This window comes from Lichtheimia ornata, assembly GCF_029851405.1.
Source record: "Lichtheimia ornata isolate CBS 291.66 chromosome Unknown scaffold00002, whole genome shotgun sequence".
In the NCBI taxonomy this organism is placed as follows: Eukaryota; Fungi; Mucoromycota; class Mucoromycetes; order Mucorales; family Lichtheimiaceae; genus Lichtheimia; species Lichtheimia ornata.
In genome coordinates this window covers 1,149,197-1,164,052 of record NW_026695322.1, presented here as the reverse complement: position 1 = coordinate 1,164,052, position 14,856 = coordinate 1,149,197, and the positions used below count along the sequence as shown (strand labels likewise).

General features: G+C 44.3%; 6 protein-coding genes across 6 annotated transcripts; 3 read left to right on the top strand and 3 right to left on the bottom strand.

Annotated features, from left to right (window-relative positions):
* Nucleotides 1–428: 428 nt before the first annotated feature.
* O0I10_000911 (uncharacterized protein) lies at nt 429–2,985 on the top strand (the record flags this gene model as incomplete). Its single annotated transcript, XM_058481011.1, has 9 exons — nt 429–672; nt 755–885; nt 949–1,045; nt 1,124–1,159; nt 1,217–1,917; nt 1,990–2,234; nt 2,297–2,489; nt 2,545–2,694; nt 2,764–2,985. The coding sequence occupies 9 exons, from the start codon at nt 429–431 to the stop codon at nt 2,983–2,985; spliced, it is 2,019 nt and encodes a 672-aa protein (XP_058348575.1).
* A 369-nt stretch (nt 2,986–3,354) lies between these two features.
* O0I10_000910 (uncharacterized protein) lies at nt 3,355–6,983 on the bottom strand (the record flags this gene model as incomplete). Its single annotated transcript, XM_058481010.1, has 10 exons — nt 3,355–4,836; nt 4,900–4,998; nt 5,064–5,157; nt 5,242–5,462; nt 5,519–5,836; nt 5,896–5,988; nt 6,061–6,240; nt 6,299–6,448; nt 6,518–6,654; nt 6,842–6,983. The coding sequence occupies 10 exons, from the start codon at nt 6,981–6,983 to the stop codon at nt 3,355–3,357; spliced, it is 2,916 nt and encodes a 971-aa protein (XP_058348574.1).
* Nucleotides 6,984–8,106: 1,123 nt separating this feature from the next.
* O0I10_000909 (uncharacterized protein) lies at nt 8,107–9,296 on the top strand (the record flags this gene model as incomplete). The annotated part of the gene is made up of 3 exons (XM_058481009.1): nt 8,107–8,404; nt 8,469–8,632; nt 8,688–9,296. 3 exons carry the CDS (start codon nt 8,107–8,109, stop codon nt 9,294–9,296), a joined length of 1,071 nt encoding a protein of 356 aa, XP_058348573.1.
* A 518-nt stretch (nt 9,297–9,814) lies between these two features.
* O0I10_000908 (uncharacterized protein) lies at nt 9,815–11,207 on the bottom strand (the record flags this gene model as incomplete). The annotated part of the gene is made up of 10 exons (XM_058481008.1): nt 9,815–9,901; nt 9,976–10,211; nt 10,320–10,357; nt 10,432–10,447; nt 10,562–10,628; nt 10,697–10,778; nt 10,852–10,913; nt 10,994–11,004; nt 11,081–11,102; nt 11,175–11,207. 10 exons carry the CDS (start codon nt 11,205–11,207, stop codon nt 9,815–9,817), a joined length of 654 nt encoding a protein of 217 aa, XP_058348572.1.
* Nucleotides 11,208–11,532: 325 nt separating this feature from the next.
* On the top strand, nt 11,533–12,734 carry O0I10_000907 (uncharacterized protein; the record flags this gene model as incomplete). Its single annotated transcript, XM_058481007.1, has 4 exons — nt 11,533–11,707; nt 11,772–11,864; nt 11,942–12,120; nt 12,195–12,734. 4 exons carry the CDS (start codon nt 11,533–11,535, stop codon nt 12,732–12,734), a joined length of 987 nt encoding a protein of 328 aa, XP_058348571.1.
* Nucleotides 12,735–12,952: 218 nt separating this feature from the next.
* O0I10_000906 (uncharacterized protein) lies at nt 12,953–14,773 on the bottom strand (the record flags this gene model as incomplete). The annotated part of the gene is made up of 7 exons (XM_058481006.1): nt 12,953–13,136; nt 13,203–13,357; nt 13,418–13,522; nt 13,578–13,697; nt 13,765–14,073; nt 14,136–14,429; nt 14,483–14,773. 7 exons carry the CDS (start codon nt 14,771–14,773, stop codon nt 12,953–12,955), a joined length of 1,458 nt encoding a protein of 485 aa, XP_058348570.1.
* Between the last annotated feature and the right edge of the window lie 83 nt (nt 14,774–14,856).

The following is a 14,856-nucleotide window of genomic DNA, read 5'->3' as shown; positions in this document are numbered from 1 at the left end:
GTCTCTCTCATCACACCCACACCCACCACCCAATATCCTACATACACATTTCTTTTGCATATCACATGCATGCATATTTCAATTGAACTTTGAATTCTATTCTTGACATCATCATCACCATCACCATCGCCTTTCTTTTTCTTGTATGCTCGTATCATGAGGTACAATGGACCATTGAATGAATGGGGATGTTGTAGTAATGATAATGAGGCATTGGAATACCCTACTACAATGGGTATGTGTGGATGGAAGTGTGTACATCATACATAGGAGATGGTGGAGGAGGGGAGGAGGGTGATGGGATGGGATGGGATGATGTTATATGGGTCGGAGGACCAACAAGAGCTCTCAAATGATAGGACAAGAGTTGTACACACTCTCTTTTTTCCCTTCTTTCTCTTTCTCGCCCTTTACTTTGTATTTTCGTCATGTTGAATGAAGAAGACGTTCTTGGCAATGGCTTTCTCGATCCCGACGCTTCGAGATACTTGCTCAGCTCAACGACATCCTCATCTATCAACCGGTCATTGTCCATGCCTTTGCAGCTAGGCAATCCCTGGAACACCGACAGCCAGTTTGAACCTGTTGTTTCAGACCTTGGTCAGCACTCGACTACAGCTGCCGTCGATGATGATATCTTAGGTGCTGGCGTGACAGCTGCCAGTGTGCTTGGTAAGTCAAATACACACACATCCCATCCATCTATCCATCATTGGGCTTGGCAAACTCATCCTTTGTTGGTACATACATACAGTGGGTATCGACCTTCCAGAAATATACAACCATGCTTATCTACGAGCTCGTCCCACAGGCGAACGGGTGACCCTGGATTCATTGGAAAAAGTAATTGCTTTGGCTGAATTACCACCAAGGACCGTACAAGAGGTAACCAACCCCCCGTATATAATGTTATACAATTGCTTTATTGCTGATCCTCAAAAATAATAGATCATGAATATGGTGGTTCCAGCGGGAGCAATGTACGTCACTCACAATGAATTTAATACGGCATTGGCACTTGCAGCATGCGCACAAAAGAGCATGGGTAAGTTGAAAGAGAGAGGGAGAGAAAGAGAAAGGATGAAAGGTAGACAATTGAACTTGACAAGTTGACATCTCTTAGAGGTCTCCCTGCACAACGTGTACCAGCATCGCAATGGTAAGTCGGACTATGAAACAATGAAAACACGTGCATTAATTAGCGCCTTGACTCTAGACCTTCCCAGCCCTGTCCTCCTCAATCTCGACCAGTTGGATGTAAAGAAACGAGTATCACAAAAACAACATCGATCTACAGGCGGAAATGGATTATCACCAAAAATGACTACAACAAATACGACCACTGCTCCTGTCGATGATCCTTGGTCAACTACAACAACTACTACAACAACGGCTATTCCAAACACCCCTGTTCCCAATGGCAACCATGGTTTACACAAAGACACCACCACCACCACCATTACGGCTACAACAGCAACACGCAACATGGCAGTAAAAAGAACACCATCCCACGATTCCCTTACATCCAGCTCTGATGATAGCAGTAACAGCAACAATCATGCCATCCAACGTGCTTTGGCAAGTGAATGGTTCCTGGATTTGGACGTTGTTTCAGTTACGGTTGCCCCTGAAAGAGAAGGTTTTATATTCAAACACATCAACTATGTCGTTGAGAGCCAACAACGCTCATCCAAGGTGTTGCGACGATACAGCGACTTTTATTGGTTGTGGGAGATCTTAACACGTCGATTCCCCATACGTGCAGTACCCAATTTACCACCGAAAAAAGTGGGCGGCAAGGATGATTCATTCTTGGAAAAACGACGCAAAGGTCTATTACGATTTATCAATGCTGTTGTTCGACATCCAGAATTGAAACGCGATGAGGTGGTGGATCGTTTCTTGACAGAGCCATCGGTAATACTATGCACCTCCCTCTATTTTTGAATCGTCTTTTTTGCTCATCTCCCAGCATGTTGTCTATGATAGGAATTATTAGCATGGCGAAGAGCCAATCCACCTGCCAATGATGAGGAATTTGTGCGTGAATCACCCAACATCAATGACCTCGCAGCGACGATACCCAAAGACCTCGATGATCGCCTCAACAATATCAAAGCGAGACTTCCCAATCTTATTGAACATTACAGCGCCATGTGTAACACCCTCGATCGCCAAATACGATGGAGTGAAATGCAAGCTAGAGAATTGACACGATACAGCATCACCTTAAAGTAAGTTGGCATTGTATGCCCATCCTAGTATTCTTGTTTGCTGATCTAGTTTTCGAATATAGTGCCATGAGCGATCTTGAAGGAGAATGCTATGTATCGGGATGTCAATCATGCACCCAAGTCGCACGTGGTTACGATGCTGTTGCCAAGCACATGCAGCGTGCAGGATCCATCCTTGACGACCAATCCTTGACAACAAGTAACGGTGTATTGGAAAATCTAAAGCGTCATCGAGATCACTTTTTATCATTCAAGGTAAGTCATTGTCACTCTTTCTACATTGAAGATGATACTAATAGAGAGATTGTAGGAGATGTTGGAACGTAAAGAGAAACTTCAAATCAATCAAATCGATAGTCTTTCCAAAAAGATCCAAGCCAATCGAGCCAAGGTGAATCAAAATCGTGGTGTTCCTGGCCTTGAGGCAGAGGTGGAGCGATTGGATAATGCCATTGCATCGGTACGTTGTATCTCTTTCTCTCTCTCGTTGACAACATAGCTCATATGGAATGTGTGTGTTTTGATATAGGATCAAGCTAAATTGATATACCAACAAGAGCGTGATACCCACATTCGATATTGCGTGGCATCCGAATTATCCTATATTCACAAGCAACAAGCATTCATTTCACACATGTACCAAAACTACGTCGCCGAGCAATTGCAGTTTTCACGACAATTGGGCGATAATTGGAAGGTCTTGCAAGGATTAGCATGTGAAATGCCTATCGAGCCTGACGAGTTTGCTTAAATCATGTATTAATCTATTTCTTTCATTTGTCTACATGCACACACACACACACCATCCTATATCACGCCATATATATCACACACTCACACACATTCCACACTCATTCACTCACTCACTCACACAAGAAGCCATTATTATAAACAAACATCATAACCATCCGAGTATAAAAGCATTCTTTTTGGGCATATATAAACAACACTCTGGAAAGAACTGATGGGCTAATATTAAACTGATTTCTTTTTCCATGGAGATGGTTGATGGGGGGAAAGGTGATGACAAGTATGTGTGTGAGAGAGAAACAAAGAGATATAAAAAAAAGAGAGTAATGATGGGGTTGGAACAATGGGACAAATTGTGGGGGTGGGGAATTTATGCAGAAGGACTTGGGGTCTTGTCTGTTACTTCGCCTTCTTCCTTAGCATCTTCAACAGGTGATTCTTCTTGTTGCTGTTGCTGCTGTTGTTGTTGTTGTGTCGTCGTCGTTGTAGACGGTGCTGATGTTGACGATGGTGTTGCTGGTGCTGGTGCTGGTGATTCCTCTTTCTTTGGCTGCTGTTGTTGTGGCTGTTGTTCAGAAGCAGGAGGAGATGAAGTATTAGCAGCAGCTGTAGCAGGTTGTTGTTGAGGAGACGGTGATGATTGCTGTTGTTGCTTGGGTGAAGGCACACTTTGATCCTTTTCAGTGGTAGTAGTCTCAGGTGCAGCTGGCTTGCTGGATTCTTCTTCACCCGATCGTGCACGTTTGACACCTTCTTGAGACACATCCGATTCCTCAGCAGAATAGGCACGCTTTTGTCCTTCATTCTTGTATCCTTGAGCACCATTATCACGATTACCACCCATACTCAACAATGCACTAGCAGCACTTTCATCATAATCCTCATCGACAGGGGCTCGACTCGTTGCAGCAGCTGAAGCAGATGTATCCTGTTGTTGTTGTGATGGTGCAGGTGTACTCTCTTTAACAGGTTGTTGTTGTTGCTCTTCATGCGATTTTGATTCGGGTTTATTCTCCTGTTGGGGTTGTTCATGAGGAGTGGTATCCATTGGTTGCACATGTGATGGTTGTTGTTGTTGTTGTTGTTGTTGATCTTCAGCAGGTGCAGCAGGTGTTGTCGTTGCAGCTGATGGAGCAGGAGATTGCTGTTGCTGTTGTTGTTGCTGATGTTGAGGTTGAGGAGATGGTTGTTGTGGTTGAGGTTGTTGTTTCTCTTGAGATGGTTGTTCAATATGGTATCCACGACCAGGTTCCTCAGGTTGCTGTTGTTGTTGAGGATGCTCATGTTTCATCACTGGTGTACGAGGACCTTCATTAGGGTAATCACGTCGTGCATAAGGTGATTGGTGACCCTCAGGACGAGATGACATGCGTGTATCAACAGGTTCACGTGCAACGGGTGAGCGATGATGTTGATCGTAAGGTGTTGCGGGTGCATGAGCACTACGTGGTGATTCGGATGGTGGTTGCCATACGCCACGAGGTTGCAATCCAGCTTGTTGTTGTGGTGGAGGTGGTGGTGGTGCAGCAGTGCGTGGTTCCTCAGATTTCATAAAAGGTGAATGACGTTGTTGTTGTTGGGGTGGAGGTGGTGGTGCATGATCTGATACTGCTGATGGAGGTGGTGGTGGTGTTTGACGTACGCGTTGTTTAGCATCATCGGCAACAATAGGGTTCATTTGAGATCGATCAGATGGTGCAGGGGCTTGTCCACCGCCAATACCAGGAATACGAACATCTTCACGTGATGGTGATGGTTGATATTGGTGAGATCCAGGAGGTGCTCGTTCTCCTTGACCTGTTGCAAGTGCTGGAAGATCACGACCAGGTCCACTACCATTCTCTTGTGCAGTCTAATAAGGAATACACATTAATTCCCAATGATACTATAGATATCCATAACCACACATTCTTACCTGAGGCACAGGCATACCACCTCGTTCATCAGGGCGTGGTGGAGGAGGAGCATTACCATAGGATGACGACATGCTTGACAATGCAGGTCCTGGAGCCTGCTAAACATGCATACATACCATAAGTACTATTTCCTTTCACGCATTGACCACAAAGAAAAGCTTACCTGATTATAGCCACCATTCAAAGGTTGAGTGCCAGGGTTATTTTGGTATTGATTTGGATTGCTAACATCACGTGGTGCAGGAGCACTTCCCACTCTACATGAGATGTGTGTGAGTATACCCTTTTCCTCTCCCATCATCTCTGTCTCTCTCTCTCTTTTCATGATCCTAATACGTTACCCTTGTGACGATTGCACTGATTGAGATTTGCGAAGTAATTCCAAACGTTGCTTGATGTGAGGATTGGATGGATCAAGTTCAGCGGCACGTTGGTAGGCATCAAGAGCATCTTGTACTTGGTTGTTGCATGATTCGTATAAGGTACCAAGATCATACCACACCTCACTGATGTAAGGGTTCAATCGAATGGCACGACTATAGGCATCAAGAGCGTCGCGATACTAATTTGACAAGTTAGAGATGATGGAGAAGCACAAAAAGGAAAAATCTTTCATACCTGGTTGATTTGGTAGTACAATACACCAATAGAGCACCAGAACGTGGGGTTGCGTGCATCCCGATACACGGCTTGCTGATAAGCCTCGTATGCCTTGTTGTAATTTTGCTCTGCCATATAGCATCGTCCAAGCAAATACCATGATTGTGCATCATTGCTGTCAGATTTCAAAGATCGCGTCAAGTATTGAATGGCCAATGTCTGATTACAGAATGACGTATTTTGTTGATGATAAAGCCATCCAAGCTGTTGCAGCACCTTGGCATGATCCGGATTCTCAGCCAACACCCGTTCATATGCTTCCTTGGCAAGCTCATACTAGATTCGATATGAGTATACACGCGCGCGTGTGTGTGTCTATATATAATGGTACCCACCTCCTTTTGTTGTTCATAAACGTGACCAGTTTGGAACCAAATGTCAGATTCAGTCAATGGACGAGGAGGAGTGTGAAGGATGTATCGGAAACACTAGCCATAGATAGAGATCAATGTCAATAATGGGATTTATCCAACAACCCTTTTCCCAATAAAAAGATTTACCTGAAGAGAGAGATCAAACTTTTGTTGTTGCTTGTATATGATGCCGAGCCTGAAATAGATCTCATTGGCCTTTTCAAACTTGGGATCCATTTTCATGACTGCCGAGAAGGCCTCTTCAGCGTGTTCCAGGGAGCCGTAACGATCATACAGGATACCAATGCCATACCAGAGTTTTGGATCCTATGACATAAACGCGGGATTAGGGGATCATTCTTGTATCAAGTGATGATGATATTACCTTTGGATTGGAGAGATGATACAATGCTTGTTGATATGCGTGATATGCGTCTTGAAGATTATCCATCATTAAATAACAATGGCCTAATGCAGCCCAGGTTTCACCATTGTTTTCTTGAATCGCGAGAATGCGCTTAAAGTAGTCAACAGCCTATAACATACATACATACATAATAAGAGAGGGGAGATCTGAAGCATGATTGAAATGTTGTCTTCCTACCCTGCCAAATTGTTCGCGTCCTCGACATAGAGATGCGATTTGGGTCAACGCAGGTACAGAATATGGGTTGTGTCGCAAAGCAGACTCGTAACAACTAGTGGCCTTGTCATAATCGGTCATGAGTTCAGCAAGGTTGCCTAAGAGTAGATCATCATCATCAGTATATATTGACAACTTGTTATATAAAAAGATGTTTGGGGGTGGGAGGGGAGGAGGAGGAAGAAGAGGAAGAAGGGAAAAGGATCAACACACACACACGGGGGGAAAAGCCGGAAAGCCGGATAGTTGAGAGATGGGACGAGTGGAAAAGGACGATGGACTTACCCATGGACAGCCAAGTCTGTTCATTGATGGCAGCTAATTTCTGAGCAGCAGTAGAAGGCTGTTGTGGTTGTTGAGGAGGTTGTTGTGGCTGCTGTGGAGGCGCCTGTTGCTGATGTTGCTGTTGTGGAGTGGTGGCAGCCATAATTCACTGCATGATGCGGGAAGAAGTGCAAGTGAATAAAGAGATTAGAGGCGTTCAAGTTGACAAAAGAGGAGTTACCTGTCAAGGGGAAACAAGAAAAGGGGGTTATCGATTGAGGTGTGATTGCAATAGAAAGAACCAGATGAGAGAGAGAAAACAAAACTTCTTACAACAGCAGCACGCCCCCCGCAAAGTGGTTGGATACCTCGTTAGAGAAAAGCGAGTGGACCCGAGTCCTATATTCAACTGCCGACGAACAAGCTGTTGTTCGTTCTATGTGCAGTGCTGCTGCTGCTGCTGCCATTGACTTTAGACATTTCTCCTTATGCCCATCCATCCACCCCACCCCACCCATTCATGTCTGCTGACGTATTTGCTACTTGTAACTAAGCATTTTCTTCTCTCTTTTCTCCTTTTCTTTTCTTTCTCAATTCACACAGACCAACTTTGATTTCATATACCACCATCCCTATTACTTACTATTATTGTATACCCTCAAATGATGACGATCCTCCTCCCCCACCTGCTTGTTGCTGACACATGGTGACATGACGTTATCCCCTTTTTCTTCTTTTACCCAATGATGTTTAAATACCTATCTTGTTTGTGTTGGTTGATGCATGCACTTATTGGTGAGGATGAGGATGTCGCCGCCGCCGCTTATCTAATCCCTTGCATTCTGATGCATATATAAGACTTTTTCTACTACCTACATAACGGACATGTCTTACTTTTTTGCTCTTATCGCTCCTTTTACAATACATACATACCACATCCCAACTGATTCACATGACAACTTGATCTCTTACGTAGTGCCTTGCCTAATCTTATCATGATCATTGTTGTATGCACAAGAGCTGAGTATTTATGCAATCCATCATTTGTGTGTGAAGTGTGTGTGTGTATGGTGGAAGATGATCAATCGGATCCTGCGATAAGGGCAATGTCCGATTAGCGACCCAGCGATATCAGCTTTCTATATCAGTGACTCTCTTCACTGATAACAACACCCGTATCACTTGCGTTGATCTTTAAAATAAACCCTTCACTCTTTTTTCTTCTCCCTCTTTAACTCTTTTCTTTTCCCCGCATTTTCATTTACGATACACACAGACGCACTATGATGGCTATCACCTCGAAACCCGACCTTCTTTCAAAATACATGCAACTTGATCAACGTGGCAACATCCAAGTCGAGTATATTTGGATTGATGGATACAATCAACTGCGATCAAAAACGAGAACCGTGCACACGATACCTAAAAGCGTACATGATTTACCGGAATGGAATTATGATGGCTCCTCAACGGGACAAGCAGAAGGTCATGATTCGGATATTTTGCTCCTACCTGTCACGATGTTTCCCGATCCCTTCCGTCAAGGCGATAACAAGCTTGTTCTTTGCGAGACTTTCAATCCAGGCAAGTGGAAAAGCTATTATTGTCGATACATACTTAGATAGCTGATGACAATTTTCACATGCAGATGGCACACCGCATCCGACCAACTACCGACATGCGTGTAAAAAAGTGATGACGACGTTTGCTGATCAACATCCTTGGTTTGGCATTGAACAAGAATACATGTTGATGGATCCAGAAACTGAACGCCCTTATGGATGGCCTCGTCATGGTTATCCTGAACCCCAGGTAAAGGAGTCATCATCATCATCATCATGATTGAGTACTAATGCCTATGCTAAAGGGCAAATACTATTGTGCCGTGGGAGCAGGCAAAATCTTTGGACGTGATATCATTGAAGCACATTATCGAGCCTGTTTATATGCTGGGGTGATGATTTCGGGTGTCAATGCTGAATGTGCACCAGGACAACTCGAATACCAAGTCGGACCTTGTGAAGGCATTGATGCAGGCGACCAATTGTGGATAGCTCGGTACATTATGGAACGCGTTGCTGAAGATTTTGGTATCGCCATCTCATTACATCCAAAGCCTATCATTGAAAGTGATGATTGGAGTGGTACAGGTGGACACACCAATTATTCAACATTGGAAATGCGTCAAGAAGGTGGTCTAGCTGCTATCGAACGTGCCATTGAAAAGATGAGTCTCAAGCACTCTGAGCACATTGACGTGTATGGCGAAGACAATGATTTACGTCTCACAGGGTTGCATGAAACGGGTCATATTAGCGCATTCTCATATGGCATTGCCAATCGTGGTGCATCCATTCGTATTCCACGCCATGTGGGTAAAGAAGGAAAAGGATACATGGAAGATCGTCGACCTGCGTCCAACATGGATCCTTATCGTGTTACTGCCATCATGGTCGAGTCTTCCTTGGGACCATAGTAGTAGTAACCATGTTGTTTCCATTTGCTCCATGTGTATACCCATTGCCCTCCTTACATTGCACTCCCCCCTTTTTCTTCATACATATATAGTATTACCATGCTCTTTTCATCTTGTTGGGCCACACCCAATTTTTTTCTTTCTCATCATGCACACATGTTATCCAAAATAAAGATGCTTATAAGCCAAGATGTATCTCGTGTAACATGAAATGACCCCATGTTGATGCTGCACGGTAACCAAAGCTGCATAAACAATGATGCATATTCAGGGATAGTCGTTCATTCAAAAAATAGCAATAAGGAGGGGGTGGATGAGCAATCGAAGAAAAAGGAAAGGGTAGTTCCAATCGTAAATTGACATGGTAATAAAGCGATGGGTTAGATATGTGTGTGTGTGGGTGTGTGTAAGCATGAGACAAAGAATATGGGTAAAGAACAAAAGAGCGATTGTGCTGCTAATGTTTTTTGTTTCTATCGAGGGGAAAATAGGTAGAAGGGATGGTAAAAAAGAAAGCTCTAGCAACATCCACCGCCACCCGAGGACGCATTCGCAGATGGCAACGAAGATCCACCTTGTGGAGGTGCAACCTTGATACCATTCGACTATGTAGGATGATGACCCATTTCATTAGTCTTCTATTCCTTGATCCATCCATCCATGTCTCTCTCTTTCTTACCTCGCTTGACAAATCAATCACACCGCTTTGAATCTTTTTATAAATGTTTTGGGCCGTCTTGACAAAGGCATCTTCAACGTTTTCGGCAGATTTGGCTGATGCTTCCATGAAGAATAAATCATGTTCCCTTGCAAATTGTTCACCTTCCTCTCGTGACACTTGGCGTTTGCTCTCGAGATCACTCTTGTTGCCTACGACTGTCACCACTGTATTGGGATTGGCGTGTTCACGGACATCTGGAAAATTTGTGATACAAGGTTACATCATTAGGATCCATCACATGTCACATAACATTTGGTGGTGGTGGTGGTGGTAGCCCAAAACAACAGAGCCACACAACATACCTTGCAACCAGGTTTTTAGGTTCTCAAACGTGTCTCGTCTACAACATTTACACCGGTCAATGAATCGGGTCCCTAATACATGATGCATGTTCCGCTTACAAAGTATGCTTACCTTGTGATATCATAGACTATAGTTAAGCAACGATGATGATGATGATGATGACAAGAGTCATAATGTGAAAAAAGTTACTTTTTTGAAACAACAGGAGAAAAATGTGTCTCGCTCCCCTTTCCCAACTTACCCAGCAAAGCACCAGCAGCGCCACGATAGTAGCTTCGAGTAATTGATCTGAAAGACTCCTGGCCAGCCTACACAATCACCCAACCAATCCCCCATGAATACCTTCCATTCCTACAACAACATCCCATTCACATACCGTATCCCAAATCTGCAATTTGATTTGTTGCTTGGCACCCTGGTCGCCCACCACTGTAATGAAACGCGTTCCAAATCCAACACTAAACATAGGCACAATAAGCAAATCTTGGTTCTCAAATACAATGATGGGATGTGTGGGAGAGTATCTCTTACCCGATGGTCAAATCATGGGCTGGCATAAATCGTTTGTCCGTGAATTGCAAAAGAAGGCATGACTATAGGGATAATGTGATGTATGTAAGTATCTGCATATAGACCTATTTTCGACGCCTTTAAATAACCTGGCACACTTTACCTTGCCAACGCCTTGAAAAAGAGAGAGGTGTAAAAAGTAGAAACAAAGGTTGAGCTCATAGACCTGGTATTTCCGTTCCCGTTTTACCTGTGTCGCCGATGATAATATACTGTAAAGCGAAGGGTCAATGAGCATGGGGCGATCAATGGTAGTCATGGATACCATGAAGAGTGACAATTACCTTGATAACGTAGCTGTAGTTGTAGTTGGACATATGGGGGGTGGGAGGAGAAAGGGTGGGTTGTACAGGTATAGAAAAAAGAAAAGGAAAGAAGAAAAAAAAGGGCTTGCGGTGGAGTGTAATGAAACCTGCAGCAGGTAATAAGCAGCAGCAGCAGCAGCATCATCAGCTGCGAGCGAGCCGGCAGCTACAACAGCAACTGATATGATTGGTTGAAGCAAGGGGGGGCACCACCCTATGTGTGAGTGTGAGTGGGAGGGGGAGACACCTACCATACAATGTGAGCGGGCTTCAAGTATACACGCGTCCCGCCTGACTGATATTTACGCACACCTCTCTCTCTCTTATTATTACCTATATGCCAACCACTACCACCGTCTCACCGTCAACCACTGTTCAAGTACACCCCTTGGTGCTCTTGTCAGCTACCGATCACTACAATCGTGTTGCCAAGGATACAAAGAAACGCGTTGTCGGCGTCTTGCTCGGTCAGAACAAGGGCAAGACTGTAAACGTCTCCAACAGCTTTGCAGGTACACATTGACAATACAACGCACGAGTAACCCATTTCACTCACGCGAATGGCATCGTTGGTAGTTCCCTTTGAAGAAGATGAAAAGGATCCCTCTGTATGGTTTCTCGATCACAACTACATTGAAGGCATGAACAACATGTTTAAGAAGGTCAACGGTACGTCATATACATACATATAGAAACGTGTATTTTGTCTTCATCTCACTTATCTATCTATATCTCATTTACAATAGCCAAAGAAAAGATGATCGGTTGGTATCATAGTGGACCCAAGTTACGCCCATCCGACCTCGAGATCAATGAGTTATTCAAGCGGTACACACCCAATCCGGTTCTTGTCATTGTGGATGTCAAGCCCAAGGATGTTGAAATACCCACGGATGCTTATTTTGCCATTGAAGAAATCAAGGAGGTATGGGGATGCGTGCAAAATGAGGTGTGTGTGTGTATGTATAGAGGTTAATTTTTATGTCCGGTGTAATCTAGGATGGCACAGCAACCACCAAGACATTTATGCACGTTCCTTCCGAGATTGTTGCAGAAGAAGCCGAGGAGATTGGTGTGGAGCATTTGCTAAGAGATATCAAGGATAATGCTGTGGGAACATTGTCTACCCGCATCAGTGGCCAATTGGGATCGTTGGCAGGTCTTCAAGGTCGATTGGAAGAGATTAGGGATTATCTTCAAAAGGTCGTCGCTGGCAAACTCCCCGTCAATCATCAGATCATTTACAACCTTCAAGACATTTTCAACCTGTTGCCAAATCTCGAGGTCCAGGAAATGGTCAACGCTTTCAGCACCAAGACAAACGATCAATTGCTTATGATCTATCTTTCCAGCTTGATTCGTTCAGTGATTGCACTCCACAACCTCATCAACAACAAGATTGATAATCTCAAGGGCGAAGAGGGAACCTTGTTAGCACCATCATCAGCCAATGCCGCTGCAGCTGACAAGGAAAAGGAAAAGAATGCCGCAACAACCAATGAGCAGGATAAGGAAAAGAAGAATGAAGGTGAAAAGTAGTTTCCCCTTGGATATAGTACACTCGCATTCCTCTCTCTCTCTCTCTTCCATACGCACATATACACACACGCACACACTCACTCTCACTCACTCAACAATCACTCATATACGATCCCCACCAACGTTTTCTCCCTCAACATAGTGTTGAATTACATAAATCAGAGCTTTTTTAAATGCATCACCATCATTCCATGGTTGTACTTTATCAAATGAAAGGATTACATGGGTACATAGACAACTCGTAAGACCTCGGCTACTACATCTGCTGTTGTGCGATAAGGTGTGCCTTGATCATCCAGTGCTTGAGGCAAAAGTCGGATCCGGTGACCCAGCACCTTGCTTGCTGCAATCGATACCAAATCAGGAGTCAAATAATCCCTTTGAAACAGTGTTGCCAGTGACCTACATCATGCATTCCCTCCCATTGAATAAGCGTGCAGGATAAAGCACATCATCCCACCCTCCTACCTTGTCACTTTGACCAGATCTTGTGATGCACGTGCTGTCAATCCTCCTTGTACCAATGGATGTGTTCTTACACCCACCACAATGTCTCGTATATACCGGGTAATGTCAATGTTGATGAACACACGTGATGCTTGCGTCGCCAAACTTGCAATTTCCTTCAATGTGTAGCAGAGTTAGATGATACTTTTCTCACCTACTTTTTAATTTAACCCCACCTCATTCTTGATAAGCGCCATACGTCGCCCAAATCCTCGAGCTGATGAAAAAGAGTTGCCAAATGTATCCTCATCAAAATCAAAACTCACAAAGAACCTGTCCAGCTTTAGATAAAAGGTTCATTAGCCATAGATGATATGAATAAAAGAAGCAACCTACCAGCTGTGAGGATACTGAGGATCGCTCATGGGTCCTTGGTAGTACTAGAATCACGAGAAAATGCGGCTTGGGTACCGTGTACCTTGCATTACCCATCTTGAGTTCCTTGGTAACAATGAGCTAGCGGATGACCCATTGTGATGAGCTTTCATAGCACCCTCGTGATAACAAACATACACCCACTCACCTCGAGTAAAGTAGCTTGAACCAAAGGATCGGCTTCATCGAGACGCTGTATAACAACCGCTTGTGCGAGTTTTCCACTCGATCGTGCAGTGATATCTAAATCCGAATCTCGACGAATGGAAGGCGAAGGTGCACTTGTGGTAGAAGGAGGTTGAGGACCAAGAAGGGTATCACGGCGAGAGGTGACCATATCGGATGAGTTGTGCTGGGTATATCGTGAAAGTGGAGGTGGTGCAGGTGTGCGTCGTCTCGATGATACGTTGAAATCCACTGGACTCACAGGATTCATGTTCCTTGTATCGTCATCATGCTTTCATGTGGGTTGCGTATGAGTCATTATTGCCAAGCTTCCTTCCTTTGATGCATACTTACATAGCTTCGATTGCTGATGATACTAGGAAACGATGATAATGAAGGTGAATGGTCGTTATGGAACATGGATTGTGTTTGACGATGAGAACGATTGTTGATCGAAGAAGGACCCGAGTCGGATGGATGTAACGAGTCGCCATAAATGCGATGATAGCTGCTGTGCCGATGCTCAGAGGCAACATCCATGTAATCTTCAAGCGTGGCAGCGAATAGCGAATGTATCAAATCAGAAGGTGTCTGCTGCTCTTGACATACGACGTTGGCCGTAGAGAATCCAAACAGAGATCGTGATAACTAATACGAGGACGTAAGTCTATATGGATGTTGCTAGAAGCACACCCACTCACCATGGTTGCCATTTGAGCCACTTCTTGTAATCGATGAGGTGCAGCAGTCAAGACAAGGTGCTTATCTCTGCCAGACATTAGGCACAGAAGAATCGAAATGGCAAGATCCTGGTGAAAGGCAAATCCAGCTTGCTTCCGTAAGAGTGCCATGCGTTGTTGAATCCATTCCTTTGACATTGTCGGTTGTGCGTGTGTGTGTGTGTGTGTGTGTTGCAGGAAGAAGCGCTGTTGTTGGTGTTCGACCAAAAAGGCAAGCTCAAATTCAAAAAGAACGTTGTACAAGGTGCCCATCGCATTGGTTGATGCATGATCCACGCAATGACATCGATATCACCACCCACAACATACGTATCAATTGGTTGATGATATGTAGC